The following is a 21,803-nucleotide window of genomic DNA, read 5'->3' as shown; positions in this document are numbered from 1 at the left end:
GCAGTACTAAATCACTGGAGAGCCCCTTTAAGGTTAAGGGTTTGGCTCAGAGCTAGTAGGCGTATGAACAGTTTGGATCATCAAACAGACTGGGTTGTGATACAGAGAGAAGTCAAACTGTACAAATTCATGCTATCGTCAAGTTTCATGTGCAAACACATTATTTTCTTCATGAAACTGTTGCTCTCAACAAAATTTTTCTATGTGTTTTGGTGGATTTTAATGTCCAGATGAGCAATGATACAGTCTACCAATAACAACATCCCCCACTCTGTACATCAGATGGGTTTAAAGAGAACAACAAAGATCTGTGAGTGTATGCGAAAGCCACATGTTGAAAGCAATCACAGATATTTGAGGATCTATGACTGGGGGGACAAAAAAAAATCACAGATTTCTGAATCACTTCAGGTCCCACATATTCCATCCATGCCCAAAAGGCACCCTAAGTTTGGTATACTGGCAACCATGTATTGCCACGACAATTTTACATTAGAAAATTCTCAGAAGCTGCTTGATAAAACATACAATAAAAACTACTTTAAATACTTTAAATATGATTGAAATGTACAGTATATCAGACAATTCTATATTTAATAAATAATATAATACATCAGCATTTAGTGCATGTCGATGGTCATCTTTTTATTAAATTTAAAAGCTTAATTAGAAAATACTTAAAATTCGACAAAAATATCACTGAGAAGATATAAATATTGATTTCGTAATTCAAACAGGCATTTACTGTAATCGTCGATAATGAGCAAGGAAATGTCAATAAATATAATCAATCTCAAAATAAATGCAACATGATTAAACTGAATTGTAATAGTGAGGAAATATAAAACAAACATAAAAAATCAGTAAGAATTCTATTAATTTTACCTAATCTTATCTTTACAAAGCCATCAGAGAAGGGCGTCTTCCTCCCTTTTTTCCCATTAGAATAAAAAAAGATAACTTTTTAAAACACTGATCTGGCTTTCATCTTTTAATAATAATAACCCCATGTTTCCTCCTCCATGTCACTTAAAATGCACATCTTTCTCATATGCATATACTTGACAGCTCATTTCAAGCTTTCTTTTTTTTTTAAAGATAAATTCATAAAGTACTTCTTTCTTACGGAACTCTGTTCATGTTTTATGACGGGCTTAGTCATCAGGTAATTGCTTTTTCTAAAAGTCTCCTTTTGCAGTGCCTGGCTTTAAATGCAATTAACAAAATAAAGGAGAAAAGCAAATGAATGACAGTTATGGAGAAGATGAAGGACGGATCCATTAGGCGTAGGTGGATGTAAAACCATTGCAACATAATGCCACTGCCAAAACCTGAAGAAGGTGGGCTGGGCTACTAGAGAGTTTAAGGATTTTTGGTGTCAGGTGCAGGCAAAGAAGGTTCACATCAGGTTCACCCAGCAAGCATTGCTTCGGAAATAGGCTTTTAGCGCCCTCTTGTCCCCATTTTTTGCAATTGCACTTGTTAAAGCTCTCAGGGATCAGGTCTGAACTTCAGTTTATATCCTAGTGTTATGAAAGATTGACAGTGTGTGTGTGTGTGTGTAGACATGTAAATATGCATGTGAATGTCAACATGCACTTGATTAATCCCATCTATTCTCATTTTCCTGTTATAGATTCATGCCTCAACATCAGTTGTAAAACACTACGTGTCGTCGACTGCTAATCTCATATCCCATTATTTCTCACTTTTTCCTGATTTAGCTTTTCAGTCTTTATCACGTGGCTAATTAAACCCAGTTTTTACTGCAGATACAGACTGCTGACACTTGACAGCCGTGACTTGTGATAGAGTAATGACCTTTTGACTGGAGTACGTTCAAACACTGCTTTCTTTTTCTAGCTGGACTGAAAGAGCAGTTAAGTAGATAAATTATGTGACAAAAACACAAGACGATAAAAGGCAAATCTGATATACTTTGAAAAAAGAGATAAATATTGATTATTTGAAAGGTGTATTTGTGTATCTAGAGGTAAGTTGTTGCCATTTTACAGCGATCATTTCCAGTGCAACCAAGAGAGGGAATAGTTCCCAATGGTTTCAAACATGTCACTGATTCCTTCATGAAGCAGTCAGAAATGTTAGCTCCGTTCTGTTTGCTAGTGCCGGGCTCTTACAGAGTGGAGTTAGGATTATATGAAGAGAGGATAATGTATTTAAAGTGACATTAATGGCTCTATGCTAAGACAAAATTACAAAATGAGGTGGCTGTTTTTTCTTTCTTTCCGTCGCCTCTCTTTGTTGCTCAGACTTGACAGTTTCTACCATATAATGCAGCTAGGAGTAACAGTACACGTTCTCTGACTCACGTGATTGATATGTGATGTAACACAGTGACAGATGTCTACTTGACGTAAAGGTGGTGGATGGAAGACATACAGTACAAATACACCTTCCATTGCCATAACACCCCATTGAGAGTTACTTAGCTACAAGAGGAGGTAAAAACTACTCTAGATTCATAGCTCTTTGTTTTTGACTGGTGTACAGTAGGACCCCTACATCTCCCATCCTTTCCCTCCTAACACCTGATCCAGGGTAAAGTTGCCCATCCCACCAGCACTGACTATCAATAAACTTGTACCACCTTTTCTAACCTAAAACATAAGTGAAAAAACTGTAGATCTGGTTCAGATCAGCATCTCTGGGCAGCTTCACCCTGCTTTCACTTTTACCCTTGGCCCTTTCAGTTTTCCTGCCTGGTCCTATCAGTGTGTGAGTGTGCTGACCAGTGCTCTTGTCACGTGTAGTTTTGTCTATCAAAGCTGCGGAAAGCCGACGGAGTGGCCAGCTTCCTCATTGAGAGGCTGTCAGTCTTGGCTGCTTCGGGCCGTGCTCCAGACTTACTCCTGAGGAAGGGGTTTCTGGTTCCTGCCAGACCCCGGCCCCCCGGCCCAGGCCCCCTGTCTGCCCCCAGACCCGGTCCCCTCTCCATCCTCTCACTCACCGACAGGCTCTTCCTGTGCGGAGGGGCCAGCGTGAGGGAAGGATGGGAGTCGTCTGAGGAGCAGCTGTTTGCTCGCTCCAGCCTGGAGAAGGGGGAGCAGAGAGGGGCCCCACTGGGCCCGCCAAGGCCCCCTAGACGAGGGGTATCAGGGGCTGGAATCAGGTCCTCAGGGTCCTCTGGATCAGACTCTGTGTGGCTAAGCTCTGCCTCTCTCTCTGGATGAGAGGAAGCAATGTCTGACGGCTTATCAAAGGGGAAAGAGGTGGATCCTCCGGGGGAGTTTGAGCGTTCTGCAGGAGTGTACGGAGCTGAGACACAGCGTGTATCGATACAGTCTGTGATGCTGGTGTACTCTGCAGCTTTTACCTGGACTCCTGCCCCCAGTCCACTGTAGCAGCCTCTTGGTGTGAACATGAGGCTGTGGGACTTGACCAGAGGGGGCTCATCCAGGAACGATGTGCCTGCTGTAGAGAGGTAGCGGCTGCTCTTGGAGCGCTCGAGCAGCCCTGCTGAGGGAGGTGGGGATGGTTCCATGTCCCAAGGAGGTAAAGTGGTGTCTGGTAAGAGGTGGGCTGAGCACAATGACAAATCAGCAGCTGCACTGTCGTCAAACATGGCTCCAGCTGTTCCGCTGCTGCCTGCCCCGCCCTCCGAGTGCCTGTCGCCCATACCGCTGGTGGCAGTGCTGCCAAAGTCCCGGCCTCCCGGCAGCACCGTCTCCATGATATCTGACTGCAGGGAGCACTCTCTCTGGAGTGGTGGGACCACTCGGAGAGGATCCAGAAAGACCTCCGCAGGCCCCACCTCCTCAGAAGTTGAGACATAGATATCAATGCATGATGATGGACGGTGCTGCTGGGAGACCGACAGCGTTGCCAGGGGGAGGGGCTTAGACTCCTTGGGGGCAGCACCTGAGGACACTGATTGTGAGCTGTTTGCTCGATGGAGACTGAGCGAGCGTTCTTTGAAAAAGCTCTCAGCTCGTTCAGCTCCACTTGCACGTTCACCACCACGACCAACATAAAATGAGTGGCTCCTTGTCCGTGCGGCCATGCCAGTAGGAGAAGGAGGGGACATGGAGCCTTCAGCTGTTCCCTCCAGCGCCTCCTGCAGACGGTAGGCGTTTCCTTCTGTGCTGTTAAAGCTGCTTTGACGCAGGATGTATGCTGCATCAGGGCACTCACCCTGACGGAGAATGTATGCAGAGTCTGTGCAGTCAGATGAAGTCCGGGAACGTACTTTGTTGACCTCACCACGTTCGACACCTGTGACGCGCTCCAGTGCTACGGCAATTCGACCAATCAGTTCCTCCATTTGGGCCAGACGAATGTCAACAGTCTGCAGGGAGGCCTTCATAAAGTGTTCCCTTTCATTGACTTCTTCCAGACGCATTGCCATATTCTCCACCCTGGTAGAGAAAAGAAGAAAGGAAAGAAAGGACATGAAAGGGAAAGTTCTGTTTTTTCTTAAGTGGGGTTTTAAGGCGTACTTACCCATAGTCATACATAATAATACATAGTACAGTAGATGTGAGTCGACAACCTCTCAGTTTGGAGAAGCAGGCTGAAATCTGACATGGAAGCTAAGCTGCTGTACTGCTGTGGATGAGGGTCAGCAACAAGACATTATTTAGCAAACTTAAATAGACCCACCTAAAAAAAATCAATATCCGTTTGTGTGCTTTATATTGACAGTATTTTCACCGCTTTACAGCCTGTTTTCGACAGGGAAGCCATTAACTGCTTTAATTCCACATCTATGCTGTCATCAAAGCCACCAGACTCCATTAAGAAAAACAGCAATTTTAGCTTGCTGAATACAGGAGCTGCTGGTCTACCGCTGCTTTGATTGGTCAGTTAGTTTGTGTTATTATTTGACTTTGATGATCCCCAGCTATCCCTTTTAAACATCTAAATCACACAATAACACAATCAAAATGACTGTTCGATGCAGTGGTCGACTAGCAGATAGTGTGTTCAGCAATGTTAAATCACTGTTTTTGTCAATGGTGTTTGGCTTTAAAAAGATGATGAAAATGGAATGGAAAATACAGTCTGACATTAAGGTTGAGTAGTAAAAATACTTTCAATATAGCGCACACTCACACTGATATTGTTTTTTTAGGTGGGACTTTTTAAAGTGGCTTAAATTTTTTTTGTTACAGCCCCCATCCACAGCAGTGCATTGCTTTGCTTCCATGTCAAACTCCTGCTGCTTCTCCAAACTTGGGGTGTGTCAGCTGAAGAAAACTCTGTCTATGGATAAGGACTTCATTCAACCCCACTTGAAAAAAATCTAAACTATCCCTTTAAAAGCACTGGAGAAACACACCAGAAATTAAAGCATTTCAGCTGGATATTTTTTTTTGTATTTTGTATCTCACCTCTGTTGTGTTATGAGAAAATTGCAGCATGTGTTTGAAATGTGCACTATAACACAGACAAGTTTTCTGTGTAGCTATGTCCGACCTTTCAGAAGTGACTCTGATCCTCTCATCATTTGAGGAGTGGAATCGGTCATCTTTCTCTCTGAAGTACTCTTCTATGCATTGCTCCTCAAAGTCATGGACCTTCTTTAGCTCATCCTCTGTGATGAAAAGTTCTGTGGATGAAAGAGTTTGAGGAAGGGATTAAGTCACAGTGCCATATTTAACCATTTGATTCATAGTATAATAATGTCTTTTCGCCACTCACTCAGTCCATAGTCTCTCTCATCATCGTCATGCTTGCGCCAGCGACAACACAGGTGCTTGAGGACCATAGTGATGTGGCTGAAGATGATGAGGGGTGGAGGAAGGACTGGGCGCTCGTGGAAGGTCATAATGAGCTGATATCGCTGGAACTTCCAAACCTGGTTGGAGATGGACTTCACCTCGAAGAATGTGTTACTATGATGACAGACAATAACAGACAGCATGCCACACCAACCAAGAAACGTTACATCCACTGCAAGCTAAAATAAACGGAATCAAGTCATCGGTGGCACGACAAAGATCATAACCATTTCAAATAGTAGACAGACCAAAGTTTGGACCCAGAAAGTATATGGAGAGAGAAATGAATGCAAATGCTTGCACAATACATGGTTGCCTTAAAGTGTGATGAGATTAAACAAGCTATTTTGTCTATGGTGCACTTTTTGGCAATTAGCCTGACAAATATAGAGAGGATGATGATTATTCTCTCCACACGGATTATTCCAAAACACAATAACAGATTGTGAGCATGATCACGTCTCTGCGGACGAAGCACCATCCTATTCTGTTAATACAATTTGCTGCCAGCCTCATTTCTGTCATTTCTGTTTTTCTCTCACAAATACACAGACGAATCCCAAATAAAGTTGTTTAAAATAACAGTAATTAGATACTGAAAGGGATTGGACAACATACAATTTTATATTCAACAATTAAAGAGACTCTGCAGAAATAGACTCTGCGGCATATACACCAACATTAAGAAAACCTCGCAAGCACTGGCATATTTCATATCAAAAGAAATGTTGCCATTTGAAATAGTTAAAAACCCTGGCATTTGTTTTTCATTATAAAGGATGTTAACTAAAAATGTTTGTGTGTCCTATCTGTGATTCAATAACAACATCTGTTTCTTAATAAGGCTTGGGCGATATTAAGGTATACCAGTGTTTTAAGAAATACTGACAGTATGATTTCAAATCCATTAACACTAAAGATGCCCCTCTTTTTATTAACTCTTTGAAACATGGGAAAATTGGCCTAATTTGTTCAAAAACATGGTAAGAAAGCAATGAGCAACGTAAGAAGGAATGACCCAGAAATTAGGAATAAATTAGTAAAAAGTATTACCAAATTAAAAGAAAATTACCTGAAAATTAGCACCTACAAAAACATAGAACCCGATGTCGATCCAAGTTTCAAAGGGTCAAACTGATTCAGAGATGACGTATTGAGGTGATGTATTGTAGTGCACAGCATGCACCACCAAAGGTCAGTCTCTACTAGTGGAAGATAACTAAGCTAAGAGAAAGATGGTGGTGGGGATAACTTTACATAAGTCGTAAAAAAGAAAAGTGCTTCTGACCCTGTTTGGGAATGCTGCCACGTATGGATTTACCTTGAGATAACTTTTCGGACTACAAAAGCAGTTTATTAGCAACATGATTTTATTAGACACATCATCTCTGCTCAGCCCACTGATGTTTTGGTTTTAACAAGTTCCATTGGTTCTTTCAGCAGGAAGGGCACTTATTCCCTATCAATTCATTATTTAATGGACCATAAGTATTAAAACCAGCATGACTTGTCTGAGTAGATTAATTGCATATTAAAAAAACAGCATTTTAAGCTAGACACTGACGTACATGGCACAATGAGTTCTGTCACCGGCAGCTCAGCTTTTACATTTTTTTAAAGTAATACTTTCATATACACCCTGGTGAAATGTCAGAAAGGCATGGCGGAGCAGGGATGGAGTGTCGACAGAGAGAAATCACTTCTGTAATCTTGCTGCCTACTTTGGCAGCAAGATTACAGGAGTGTGTATCAGTTCCTGAGCGGCCTGCAAAGCAGCGCAGTGTCTACAGTTTGTTATAGGAGGAAAATGTAAACATATTGAAGAGTTTACGTACTTGAACACAGCTATGAGTAGGTTGACCAGCAGTATGTTGGCCACCAGCAGATAGCAGGCCATGATGGCTGGGACAATCCAGGCACCCGTCTTACAGGGAGGCAGGGCCACCACCACCCCATCGTCTGTGGTGATGTTCTGCCCACAGGGGGCTGCATACCGCCACAAAAGAAGTACACACACAAACAAGTTAAAACAAAGTAAACTTTCTCTCTCAAAAGAGACTTAAATCCATAATGATGAAATAATATTTAGAATAATGTTTTAGAAGAAATTTGTAGATGCACAACAAATTAGAAAGACATGCAAACGCATGACAAAACAGAAGACAAAGTATACAGTAAAAAAAATAACCTTATAATAAAACCAAAGCAAATTAAAACATAAAACATTTAAGCACATACTGTACACTGAGCTACAACACAACAATAACAAACAAAGAGACAAGCAGAACCGAAAATACCAAACAAAATGTTTAACTACATATTTTGCAAACAAACAAGAAGCATAATTTATCTTTATGCTTCTTAAAGAGGGCACTGGAAAGAGTGGACACTATAATGATAGGAGCTAATGTTCAGAAATGTGCATCTGAAAACAAAATAAAATACATTCATCACGTCTCATCACAACTTGTGTTCCCAATATATTTAAACATGCAGTGGATGTTTAAAATATATTGTCACATATGTGTGCCATCGCTTCATTCAGCAATGGTCGTTTGCTGTGAATCATTTGGAATGTATTTCGGATACATAGTGTGTTTTTTCCATCTGTGATGGTTCAGTTGCTGCGGCTTATCTGGGGAACATTCAGCATTTGTTCTGGGTTTGTTTGCCTTTGAGATCCATTCTAGTCATGCTCATCGTTGCTTGATGTTCAATTGTTTCACACAATGCAGCCCAAAGACAGAGAACTGAAGTAATTTTTCTATTTTTTTTTTTTTACAAATTTTCACCTTCAAAAAATTTGGATTTAAAAACTCTGACAACTGAACCACGTGAAAAAACAGGTTACAGATGATGAAAGGTGGCTGATAATTATATTCTGGTGTGGATGTTTTATTCTTGCATGGTGTGATATTCATATGTAAACTTTAATGCTTACTTCTATTAAATGTTGGCTTTGTTGAGAGAAATATTTTGGCAATGTTGCAATTGCTCCAGTGAGAAGCTGAGCCAGCGTAAAAAAGGGAGGGTGATATGGTTTATGTGACAGACGGTGTTAACATGGCAGGGTCACTTCTTCAAATGAATTTCATCGAAAGTCAAGGAACAAAAGGAGTGGAAGAAACATCAAGGGGATATCAAACTTTGATAGTTCCTCTTGATGTGACAACTGAATATTAGAGCACATCTGAGAAGTGCTTCTGCCATGTAACAGTGCCATTTGCCAGCCAGTGCCAAAATTAGTCAGGGTAAAGTTGCTTACAAAATAAAGCCTTAGGTCAAGCTGCTCGATAGTCAATCAAAGATTTGGAGAAGACAGGCAGCCACATTCAATCAGGCTGTGGTACACTTCAAATTACCTTAAACAAGCTTGTGGCGTTGAAAAAAAATGCTGTTTTAGATGCAGTAGCTGACCCAAGATGCGAAACAAATGAGGGCAACTTTAACCTTAGAGCGTGTGGAGCCGCATGCACATTTTAGTCTCAAGTGGCCTCTAGTGGTAGGAGTGGGCATGACATGGTAATGTGAGGATGATGGAGAGGTGGGATAGGTACATGTGATAAAATTGAGGTCTATATATTTATTGATTTACTGTTGTTTTGACTGCACTGGGCAATGTGGGATGTACCACAGCTACTACGCCAGGTTCCTTGAGTGCGAAAGTAATTTTCGACCAGCCAGAGTTTTTCATTCAGCCTGTGCTGTAACTTCCTACTATGCAAATCTGAAACAAAGAATGAAAACATTATTTCAGATCTCTTCTCTTTGGGCCACGCCTCACACTCCTGTACACACCATCATATACACAACCACACAAAAAGACAACAGGGCAGCACACGAACGCACTCTCACTCTCACAGACACTTTATTGAGTCACTTTGTCTGCATGATATAAAATAATGTAGAGACAAAAACGATCAGGACAAACTGACAGTAAAAATTAATGTCCTCATAAAAAGATTCTGTAAATATGGAGTTGTAGGAGAAAAAAATGTGCTCCCTGTTATCAATATGATGCAATTCGTCATGTAGTGTAGAGTTTTAATATGCATGTGTTATAAAGCATATCTTCCAGTGACCTGTGAAGGAATGACTGAAAATTGAATATAATTCTGCACTAAGATAGGTTCAGTCACATTGCTTCCATCTCTTTTAAGAGTGAGGAACTATTCTCCCCCAAATTAACAAAAATGTATTCAAAAGCTCTGACACTCTGGCCCTGAACTTACGGTCAATCTGGTCAGCAAACACCTCTCCGTAGATCATCCAGTAAGGCATGAAGAAGATGTTTCTGGCTAGCATCCAGGACGGGTCTTCATTAGGGTTAAGGATGGCCTGACGGGCCACCCCAAAACTCATCAGCACCACCAACATGATGATCACAAAATACATCATGTCGATCATCTGACAAAGGGAGGGGGGATAGAGGAGGACGGTGGAAAAAAAAAGAGAAGGGATGAGTGGTTTAGTTAGAGAAAAAATGGGAAGCAGTTGGTGAGAATGTTTACAGACAGGACTAGAAAAAGTGAAGAAAGCAATAATGAGGCAAAACAAGACAGCGTGGAGGGAGTGTTTTGGTTTGTTACAGCTGGAGAAGCAGTTTGATGAATGATGTTCTGCATTAGCATTTTTTGATTCCCTCTCAGGGGCAAATTCACAAAAACATTGTGGCTGCTAAACCTGCACAAATAAGACAAAGAAAAAACGCGTAATTCTCAAAGCACCCGCAAAGAGTGAAACACACCCATAACTGCGCTGCCAAGCAAACGGTGTTTTGGCGCTCCTGTGCTATTTGCATGGATTTACATTTGTTAACATGCATAAATTTGGCAAAACATTTGCCCCTTTCTATGCAAATGAGCCTCACTTCAAAATAAGTCAAATTCACAAAGATCAACAGCCACATGCAGCTACAGTGAAATTATTATAAAATGCACCTGTAAGGGGCGTCACATGCATCTACATTTACAGTCTGAGGGTGTGCATGGAAAACAACGACAGCACTGACAGACTGGGATATTTAATCCTAAGTAAGGTCGCTCTCTGTTACATTTAAATTCTTTGCCCGAAGTTTTGAGGAATGTCTCTGCACTTCATCGGTCAGGACCTGCAGCTCGCTGTCTAAAAATTTTTGTTGTCTTTTTCGCTTTGCCGTTGTTGTTCTCCTGTGTTCTTGCCGCAGAGACAACAACAATACTTTGTCAAATGGATACTTGCAATCAGACGCAAAAAATGGCACTCATCTGAAAAACGTTATGGCCGTGTTTGCACTGTTATATCATTACTAAAATATCTTTTGTGAATGAGAGCTTGAGAAGGAGAAAAACAGCAGTTCATTGATGGGCAATTGGTTCTATTCGTTGCCACAATCCATTCTTTGTGAATTCACACAGCAGTCTTAGTCGGTAAATCAAACTGTTTTTAGTCTGCTCTGAAATAAAACCTAAACTCAATATTCAAAATGCACTTAATCTAGGTTAATCTCAAATTGATTACGGACTTTACAGATCTGAAGTGAGGCCAACACTATTCATTTACATTCCACCGGCCTCTGTTACCGTAGCCTCTGAGCATTGTCTTTCTAGAGAGCTAAAACACATCTAAGAAACAGTCACATTTTAAGGCCAAATTAATAATTTAAGGCCTACAGTGGTCATTGTTAAAATCTTGAGACACATACTAATTTGGCAGAAAAAAATCAGAATAATTTATAATGTTTTTGCTTGTTTTTTTTTTTGTTTGTTTTTTTAAACAAAGAATTTAACTCTTTGAAATCTGGGCAAACTGGCCTGATTTCTTTCGAAAACAACTTCAGAGGGAATTACCCAAAAATAGCAAGAAATTAGGAAAAAGTGCAAGAAAATTACCACAAAAAAGATGAAAAAATAGATAAATTGGTGTCTTATTATGTCAGTTATAACTATTTTTCTCTGTTCTCTTTTATTAAAATAATTTTCGAAATCTAAACATTTCTTGAATTTTGCAGGAAATTTCTTGCTACTTTGCTGATTGCCTTTTTCTCAAGTTTACAAAAGAACTCAAACTTATTTGTTCAGGGTTAAAATGTTTAATGACTGCAGCACAGGAAAAGTGATATTGATCCAGGTTTCAAAGGGTTAAAACTGTATTGCCTAACGGATGCCAAAGGAACATAAAATTATGAACACAAAGTATGATGGTATGACTTAAACTCGCTGCTGTTATTTATGCTGCAGTATTGTTTTGTCATTACTGCTGTGAACTGCTCCGACTTCAAATCCGCTTATGGTGCTTCAACTTCATATATTCCAATTATGTGACGAAGTCATTGAATCCAAATCCCTTCCTAACCCCCCTCACTTTCTCTCTCTATTAATTGCTGATTTTCATATCAGAGAGCATTTGTGTCCAGCGGTAAACAGCTCGTGTCAAAGACCGTCAAACATCAGACAGATACAAATTTGAGCCTTTGATCCTGTCTCTAGTTTTGTCTTCATGTATGTATCAGAGGCTCTGATCTTGTGCTCTTTGAGATCAAATAATGTGGTTAAGAGGCACAGAAGCTGTGTTAGGACCAAGCCTGCACACCACATACAAATTAAACCTCGGTAATTATAGGACTTAGTGAACTCCTATAATCAGTACGGATCACGATCAGTAGAGGTCAGAAGGTAGTAAAAGTCAGACATGAAGGAAGAATACTTAATGGGGAGAGGAAATATGAGAGATGCTGTTGGTAGAAAAGACACACACACATACACACACACACACACACACACACACCACCCCCTGCCTCCTCTCACCATCTTGCCAATCATCATCACATAGGGACCCAGGTACTTGTTGACCCCAAAGATGTCCAGCAGCCGGATGTACCAATAGATGATGTTGACGCAATAGATGACCCTCCCGTAGCTCATGAGCGGCGGCTCCTGGAGACGCAGAACCATGCCGACGGAGAATATGAGGATGGCCATGAGGTCCGTGATGTTCCAGTACTCCTGAAGCCACACCTTCACCTTCTGTAACAACTTCCCCGGCTCTGACATCAGGATCTGGGAGAAGGTTGGAGGGGAAGTGAGTTGAGAAAGGAAGATGAAGATGCTCAAGTCTAGTTTAAGTCAAGTTTAAAAATGCTTTGGACAAAGGATTTTTTTAATAGCTTTTTTTTCTGATACTGCATTGTAAAATTTAAAAATCATAAAAGTATTTTTCTTCAGTAATTTCCCACATAACTCAAATCAAGATAGCAGAACCAACAACTCATGTTTTGTTTCTTGCTGGGATGGACAGAACAGAGGATCCAGTGTCTGCTGGCTAGCCTTAACTTTCCTGGACAACACAGGGAAGTGCAAATTCAACTAAATTTGACTATTTAACCAAGATTATGCATGGCATGGCTAATCGAGTAAGAAGCAATACATATTAGGCTTGGTGTATTTTATGCAAAAAGTTGATCAAACTCAGCAAGATGGGAATTAAGGCAGTTAAATTCATATGCAGAGAGAGAAACACAAGATCTGCAGTTTTTTTCTTAACTTTTGGCGATTATAAAAATGTTCTTAAATATCATTCCGCGTGGCCTTGAAAAGTCTTAAATACACAGAAATTTAAGGGAGAAATCGAAGTGATCCCAAAAAAGGATTGAAATAGGATTTTTTAAAAAATGCAATACACCATGATGACCATAAGAGGACAGTATGAGTTCACCAATCAGGCAATCTAGCAGGTGTGTGAGGAGGTATTGTTGTGCAGCTGAGAATGATGTGCCATAATGATTAATGTATTTCATACACTTACAGTACAAACACAGCCACAGAGTCAGGATGAGCCAAACAGTCTCACATGGCCACATACCTGTATTTTCAGTTTACTCTGTTTTCTTTATTTGTTTCCCCGTCTCTGTCTCTTGCCTTCATTTCCACCCTACTTCCTTTCTCTTTCCCCTTGACTCTTTCTTTTGCTTCTCCTTCAGTGGTCGCCGCACATTTTTCCCTATGTATCATGAGCAATTTGATGATATGGACATGACATGCCTCTGCCCTCCACCACAGAACTCGCTGAATTTAACAGTGAGCGACATTATGGTGACAAGCTTTGCGCCTTTAGTTTAGCCTTATTTATTACTGTGTGTTCAAAATAGTTATGGATGCTGGTGCACATTTGCATGTAGACACTGCCAGGATCTGTTGTACCTCTCTCATCTTCTCAATGCCGTTGGTGAAGATGTAAGCGATGACGATCCACTCCTGAGGAGACGGCCACAAGTCCATCTTGACCAGGACGATGTAGTTGAACAACATCAGGTAGCCAACGTATGCCATCTACGAAAAGAGAAAACGGCAGACGAAAATCAGCAGGGACACATTTATGGTTATGTGCATGTGCGCTTTTCCTACAACAGCAAACGGAAAATCAATAAAGTTAATTTTTTTTCTGTGCAAACAAGCTGACTCTTTTGTGTGCAACTACTAAAATTAAACATTTTTTTTTTTATTTTAATTTTTTTTTTATAGTGAATGTAACTCTCATTACACCTCCCTTTAATCTGGGTTTTCAGATCTGATAATAGAGATTTGATGTCAAGACACCTAATTGCTGTACCTCCACACTTGGCCTGAAAATGTCCATTATGTGTCTCCTGTGGCTGTGTCTATTTAAATCCATGTCAGCTGTCCACTTTAATTTGCGCTCTGTGGCTTATCATGATCCACACTAGATAATAATTTTATCACAATGCAAGCCTCACCATCAAAAGATCAGGCCTGGACGACCTGACAGAAATTTATTCACAAAAATTTTTATGTTTTTCTCATTCTCGGTTCCTGACATTACTGGGTTTCAATCAGATATTCGACATTTTTGATTCAGCAATTTGTGATCTAGTATCCTCTGAGGCTGTTTAACCCTTTAAAACCTAGGCAAATTGGCATGGTTTCTTTTTAAAAACACAGGAGGAAGGCAATTAGCAACTCATGAAGAAATGACACAGAAATTAGCAAGATATTTGTAAAAAGTACAAGAAAATTAAAACCCATCCCAAAATCCTAAAAAACAAAAATAAATTTAACAATCATATAAAAATAATTTTAAATATATAACTATGATCATCTGGAATTTTTTCCCTTGGTGGCTTTTAAAAAAAATCTACATCTACTGATTTCTTGCAGTTTTTGGGACATTTCTTGCCAGGTTGCTCAATACCTTTTTTTCCTATGTTTTTGAAGAAATCCATTTGCTCAGGGTTCAAAGGTTTAAATACTTGTGAAAGGCATCTGAATACGCAGCACAACACAAGAAAAGTGATGTTGATCCACATTTCAAAGGGTTAAACCGCATGAATGTATTCAACAGGGATCATGACAAAATGTCCCTACCTTTAAATTTGAAACAAAATTAAAAAGCTTTGACACCTTTAATTTATATATTAAAATAACTGCAAGCAAACTAGGGATGCTTGAATCAAGTATTCCGGTGAAGTACGCAGGTAAAGTGATTTTAATGAAGCGTGACTGGGACTGTAAAAGAGTCCCACATGCACAGTTGGTTTGTGTGATAACTTTGACTAATATTACTTTAAACGGGGCAGCCCTCTAAAGCGGGTGACGGGTTTGAATACAAATCTGGTAATGAGGTAAAGACCGTGTTTTGACCCTGAGAAAACTCAGCATCTGCTCTGCCAGTGCAGTAATGAAATTCACAGTAGAATATTATTCTTTAACCTGAAGGGCAGGGAGGAGAAGTGAAGGGGGGAGAGGAGGTGGGGAGTAAATAGCCAGAGAAGAGAGACAAATGGGATGAAACAAAAAGCAGTCAAAATATTTTCCCAGCATAAATAAACAGTGAAATCCCTGCTGGTGATGTTAAGAGATTTTTTCAGAAGAGGTTTTCACTGGGCGAGCAAACTGAAGGAGGCCAAGACCGGGTGTGGGGGACAAAAGATCAGCTTATATTAAACATTACATGCACACTCACAGGCTGATGCTGTACAAAACACAAGCTAAACACGGACTTTAAAGACATCGACAGGCACAGAATCCAGATGAACAGTGCTGTACATAAAGACACACATGTAAACGTTCATTACTTGGTTATGTTTTGTTTTTGTTGGAAACTTATTACTTTTGACTTCACTATATGGCTCTTGTTACTCATTACATTTGTTCTGAAGTCAGTGGATGATTTTTTTTCTCCTTTTCTGAAACGCAAAAGTCCATAAACTGTGTTCATGCAGTTCTGCATGTTATTTGCTTGACAAAGTGGTTTTCTCGTAGCTCTACCTCACACATGCACTGAAGACAATAGTGATCCTCATGTCAAAATTTTGTTTCTATGGTTATTTCTACAGGATTTACAGAATATTCATTAAGCTTTTCTTTCTATTTGTTCTACAAGCAAAACAGTGCTTTTTGTGGATTAGTGTCCTTAGGTTCTTGTATTGCGATGACATAAAACACTATGTTGAGATTTTTAATAAAGTACTTTGAATACTTACATTTTTTAGAAAAGCAAGTTCTTGCTACTTTAATTCAAGTAATTTTTTGACTCACCAACTTTTACTTGGTGTATTGGAGCAATATTTGACAGGGAGTACCTAAAATCTGACTCAAGTAACAGAGTTTTGTACTTTGTCCACCACTGTTGATAATATTGACTTACTGTATTGTAGTAGCAATATGCCATGGCTAAGAGGTGTTTAAACTGTTCTAACAAAACCTCCTGATTTGATTTTCGATACCTTTCGCTCCCTCTGTTGCTTCCATCAGTCTCCCTGTCTCTCTTGTACTAAACTTTCCCACCCCAGGAAAGCTGGGTAATGACAGTGTGGAACAGGAGGTTAATGAGGCACTGTGGCAGTAGGAGCTAACGGCAAGGAACCAGGAATTGATGCTGTTGCAGAAATAAAGTGAGCACTGACAGTGCCAACAGGAAGCTGAGCACGTAGGTGGTGTTGCTGAAAGCCGACACTGACCGTATGGAACCAGAACTTGACAATTGGAGCGTTGTAGAACTCGTATATCTTGCGTCCCATGGGGATGAGGCGGTGGCGTTTCTGAACCTCCTCGACATCTTTCTTTCTGGATGTCTCTGTGGTTACCTTACCCAGCATTGCCTGGGGGAATGCAAACCCCACATGGAGCGCGGGAGGAAGGAGTGAAAGGTGCGAGGGAACCGGAGAGTGGGAAGAGGGAAGTGCGATGGATTGGAGAGACGGAGGAGGATGAGTGGGGGAGAAGCACAGAGAAGATGGAGATGAAGTGTGTGGAAGGGAAGAGGTGGGATGGGAAAAGTTGAATAAAAAAGAAAAAAAGGAGAAAAAAAGGAGAAGGGTGAGAGGGTTACATTCTGTCTACTGCACAGTTTTAATATCATAATCAAAGAAGCAAGCACAGGCAATGTCATCATTCCAAAATGTGAAATGTGTGTGTGAGGTGGGGTGTCGGGTGAAGGCTGGTAACACAGTATGACGCGGACACAGACACTCATGGATTGTGTCTCAGACAACAATTAAGAGACAGAGGAGAGACAAGATAATGACAGAGAGAAGACAGAAAAAAGGAAAAGATAAGACATAGATATCTCATTTTGATCTGTGACACATTTCATTATCCATGAGAGAGGGTTTGGAGCCCACTGTTTTTATGGGTCATGGTCTTAATGTCAAAGCAACACCAGACCTCTGAGGGAGTTTATTGATGGAATTGTATTGTATGTAAAGACATATACTACCCTACAAAGGCAAAAAGCAGCGTCTACATATTTGGTCAAAACTGAGTTAGAACCTGTCTGACTTTTTAACAGCTGATTTACTTTATACAAAAATATCATGCCACAGAAATGTGTAATATAATCTGTAAAATAAGGTTTAACTAGCAGCAACACAAAGGAGACACAGTGTCTGCACTCTGGGTTAGTAATCCGTGCGCTGTATAACTCATCACTGTACTCTGCCATAAAAGACAGCTAGCTTAAGTAAGATATGAAGAGAAAGTTAGCTTGTGAGACAGCTGCAGCTAGCCTGAGCTAACACTGAAGCTAAGTTTAAAGGTCAGGTATGTAGGATTTAGTGGCATTTAGCAGTGAGGTTGCAGAACTGAAACTTCTCCCATAAACCAAGCACGTAGGAGAACTAGGGTGGCCAACCTGAAAATCCTAAAATACAAATGGCCCTTTCCAGAGCCATGTTTGATTTGTCCACTTAGGGCTTTTGCAGAACACCATGGCAGACTCCGTGGAAAAGGACCCTCTCTCTATGTGGATATAAACTGCTCATTCAGTCCTGCAAACTCACTGCTGAACGCTACAAATTCCTTTACACTGGACCTTTATATGTATTTAATAGTAAATTAATGTAATGTTTTGAGTGAGTATTCGTTCCTATAAGCTATGGACTGTAAATAATTATCAAACTAAAGTTAATTTTGGTAAACAAACCAGTTAAAATAGATAATAATGCTGAGAGAACAGATTTTGTTGGTAAATACTTCAGTTTCTCTGAGCATGCTGTGGTTATCTAAAGGCAGAATGCAGTATCTGCATTTTTTTTAGGTATTATGTGGGTTCTATGGCAATGAATTTTTGGGGTAAAATAATCAGCCTATGAAGACATAAAATGAAAGCACTACAACCTTTCCATTAGTTTTACAGTTTTCTGAAACTGTAATCTGCCTTTGTAGAGCAGAATAGCAGACCTGGGTAAAGTTAAAACGTTTGAAAGTCGGTCCTAATATTTAATATACAAGATGAGGAGTTGGGTAAAGTTCTTAGGCCAATGAATAAAGACAATAGTGATACAACAATATAAAAAATCAAAGAGAAAATCAGTGATCTTGGGATTTGTATTTTTTTTTTACAAATATATGAAACATATACAGCTACAAGTTTTGTCCAAGGCACACACAGACAGGGCCTTCAAGGTGAACAGAATCAGATGCCAGTGTGTAAATCACACCATTCCTTTACTGTATCGAGCATGCACATTATCCTGTCAGCAAGTGGTAACAGGCTATCACGCAGGCTGTAACATTCATCACAGTGTGGTTTATCTAAAGCATCTGAGGATAAAACAATACAATCTCCCTCTGTGGTGTAGCAGTCTGTGTATATCTGTATGAATCTCTGTGTGATTCATAAGTATCTGAAGGTGCATTTGTACAGTCAGAAGCCAGGGCAATGGGAAGGGGCTCATTGCAAATGCATCCTCCGGCAGCAGGGCTCTTTGTTTAACACCACAGCGCCTCAAGGACTGCATGTGTAAAATGGCCCATTTGCGCTGGCTTGCTGGATGTGCTCAATGCAGATGGAGAGTATGTACAGTGGTGCTGAGGGGCGTTCAACTTCAGTTCAATCATTTCGTGGAACAACCTTAGATCCAGTTAATGTCTTAAAATTGTCACTCAAATTCCAGCCTTGCTTTCAACACACAAACTGGATCTTGGTATCATCTCCAGAATTGATTGGACTGAAATGGAACGAGTCCTAATCCTGCTGTACATCCATGTCTATGCAGATGGACCAACTCTTCCACTGTGAGCCGGGAGAAGGTGCTCAGACTCTGCATGATTTAAGCTCTGCAGCAGCAGGCGGGCATGGTTATATAATGCAAAAGCCTGGGCCTCCCATGCTCAGCAGCCGACATGCTGAGTGGTATGCTGCAGCAAGCCATCATCATGATGGGAGAGAGTGAGGGGGCAGCAATCGGCTAACATACAGTACTGTACCTCAATCAGAACTGAGCTTGGAGAGAGGGAGAAAGAGAGAAAGAGCTAGAGAGAAAGGGGGAGCTGAAAGCAAGAGAAATAAAAAAAAAACAAAAGGAGCAAAGAGAGAGAGAGAGCTGGGCAGGGAACAAGAGGGACCAGAGGAAAGGCAGAGAGAAATAGAGAAGGAGATAGATGGAAGGAGAAACATACACGAGGGAACCCACAAGCGGCGACAGACTGAGACGCTACAACTCCACGACCATGTCTTTGCTGAGACGACGAGAAACAGGAAAGGCCAATTTGGCTGGAAGGGTCCAGTTGGCCAGGATAGAGAACAAGTATGTGTGTGTGTGTGTGTGTGTGTGTGTGTGTGTGTAGAACTGGGTGCGTATGTGTGTACCTCATTGTGGACAGAAACATAACACTGGTCCACGAGAGATTTTTTTTTACAAAGGACACAGAATCTGGGCCATGTGTTCAAAGATCAGTCAGCGTGTAGACTTAAGTCTGAATATGTGTATAGATTCTGAGATGCGGGGCTGAGGTGGGTTCTCTCACCACGGAGTTGTACTGCGCCTCACAGTAAGATCTTACTGTGAACTCCATGTCTTCCTCCTCCTTCTCCTTGACTGGTTTCTCGGGCTCCTCCTCCTCCTTCTCCTGCAGGTAGGCCTCCTGATCCTGGGGCATGTAGGACATCTCATCCTTGTTCTTGAACTCCAGACTCAGGATGGAGGGTGGCAGAAGCAGCCCTAAGATTACCTAGGTGACGAGGAAGACAGGAGGTGGAGGTGGAGGAGGAGGAACATTAGCGAGAAGAGCTAGAAGCGACAAATCACAGATGTGATGAATGTGTACGCTTTTATGAGCAGCACTGCGGAAATTAGGACACAGAGAGTCTGGAATAAACCAACCCCTGTAATGGGTCTGTGACACACACGCGTGAAACTCACATAATACAAATTCACCCTCGTGAACACCTCCTCATTATGCCCTGGCCTGTGCACAACAGAATGACAAAGCTTTGGTATTTACAACAGCCAAGCAAGGGTTCTCATTGTGAAAGTCAATTACAAAAGCATTAGTCCAGAGAGGCAGCGAGGATGCTGCGCTGCCTCGATGGATGAGAGGGACACACACAGCGGATAGAGAAAGCAGGGGTGCCGTAAACACTTCAGATTCATACCAGTCACATAAGAAAAGCAAGAGCGAGGGTTTTAACACAGTGGGAACGTGAAGAGAAGAAGATGGAGAGCAGAGCAGCCGAGTGTCTTCTTATCTCTGGAAGCAGCTGTCTTTAAATAATTTAAGAGTGGAATTTTCTGTTTTCATTTCATTGACTATTGGCTAGAAATGTATGCAATTTAAATTTACTTAAAATTTGAGACAGTTCATGTCACATTTTAATAACAAAGCTGTCAGATGTCAAAGTGACTGCATATATGAAAAGGATAGTTTAGGATAGTGAAGGATTGGGGTTAGTGACCAGTGAGAAATACAATTAGAACCACAGCACAGAAAGTGATGTCTCAGCTTCTCTTGTCAATGGTCGTGCCAAGGGGTCGAAAGCAAAGATGTCAGCAGTTTGTCACTACTTATTGATGTGTGAAGAAATCAATGTACTTATCTTTGCAATTCATAGTGCATTCGTAGCCTCCAGAAACTTCTGATATGAGTTAGCGTTTCGGTGGGTTGAAGACAACTGCCCCTGAGACTATAGCAACTCAAAAATGTGCACACACATTATCTTGACAACATTTTGACAATGTTATTTGCTATGTATCATGAACTCCTGGGGGCAGCGAATCTTGTTTGTTCCACTTGTGGTTTCCTTTCTGTCTTTCTGCTCCGGTGAGCTTGCTTTAGCAGTGCACGCTCTCCCTCCCTCCTGCAAAGGCCAAACCATACTTAAAGCACTTGTAGTCTGCCTCGGCTCCAAGAGGCGAGCCAGCCAGACCCATCATCCTGTCTCAGTCTGTGTATGAATGAGTGTGAACCCAGCCGTCCCTTCAGCAACTCCCAGGGCAACTCTTCATTATAAATAACTCTAACCTCTCTGATCTGAGCAGCTGCCTCCTATCACCATACTGCCAGACATCTGGAAAACCCACATGAGCAAAAATTGTTCAACGGTCAACCACCAGCCTTAACTAACACCTCTCCCCTTGACTCAAAGGGATGTTACCACACCATATAAGATGTGTGGACACAATTTTAAGCAATCAAGGTCAGTCCTTCTGCCCCCTCTGGATTGGCCTTTAAATGAAGTTGTGGGCCACATCGCCCAACACACGTTTCTCCTTCCTGTGGCAGATCCTTATCGTCTCTGTTGTCACAACAGACCTTGACTGGCTGAGCTTCAGGTAGGTCTATCTTT

The 21,803-nt window shown here is 41.0% G+C and overlaps 1 protein-coding gene across 1 annotated transcript in view; it reads right to left on the bottom strand.

Annotated features, from left to right (window-relative positions):
* Positions 1-2,531: 2,531 nt before the first annotated feature.
* Positions 2,532-21,803, bottom strand: part of trpm3 (transient receptor potential cation channel, subfamily M, member 3) — a 159,550-nt gene continuing 140,278 nt past the window's right edge. Inside the window, exons 17-26 of the mRNA XM_042487953.1 lie at positions 19,985-20,188; positions 16,696-16,836; positions 13,919-14,047; positions 12,527-12,778; positions 9,974-10,148; positions 9,337-9,468; positions 7,577-7,727; positions 5,662-5,855; positions 5,437-5,569; positions 2,532-4,376 (exon numbers count right to left, since the gene is read on the bottom strand). Coding sequence (XP_042343887.1) covers positions 2,762-4,376; positions 5,437-5,569; positions 5,662-5,855; positions 7,577-7,727; positions 9,337-9,468; positions 9,974-10,148; positions 12,527-12,778; positions 13,919-14,047; positions 16,696-16,836; positions 19,985-20,188 — 3,126 coding nt within the window. The 3' untranslated portion in view covers positions 2,532-2,761. The remainder of the gene's footprint in view (positions 4,377-5,436; positions 5,570-5,661; positions 5,856-7,576; positions 7,728-9,336; positions 9,469-9,973; positions 10,149-12,526; positions 12,779-13,918; positions 14,048-16,695; positions 16,837-19,984; positions 20,189-21,803) is intronic.

This window comes from Plectropomus leopardus, chromosome 6 (assembly GCF_008729295.1).
Source record: "Plectropomus leopardus isolate mb chromosome 6, YSFRI_Pleo_2.0, whole genome shotgun sequence".
In the NCBI taxonomy this organism is placed as follows: domain Eukaryota; kingdom Metazoa; phylum Chordata; class Actinopteri; order Perciformes; family Serranidae; genus Plectropomus; species Plectropomus leopardus.
The sequence above is the reverse complement of the archived record's forward strand: the minus strand, read 5'-3'. Positions and strand labels throughout refer to the sequence as shown.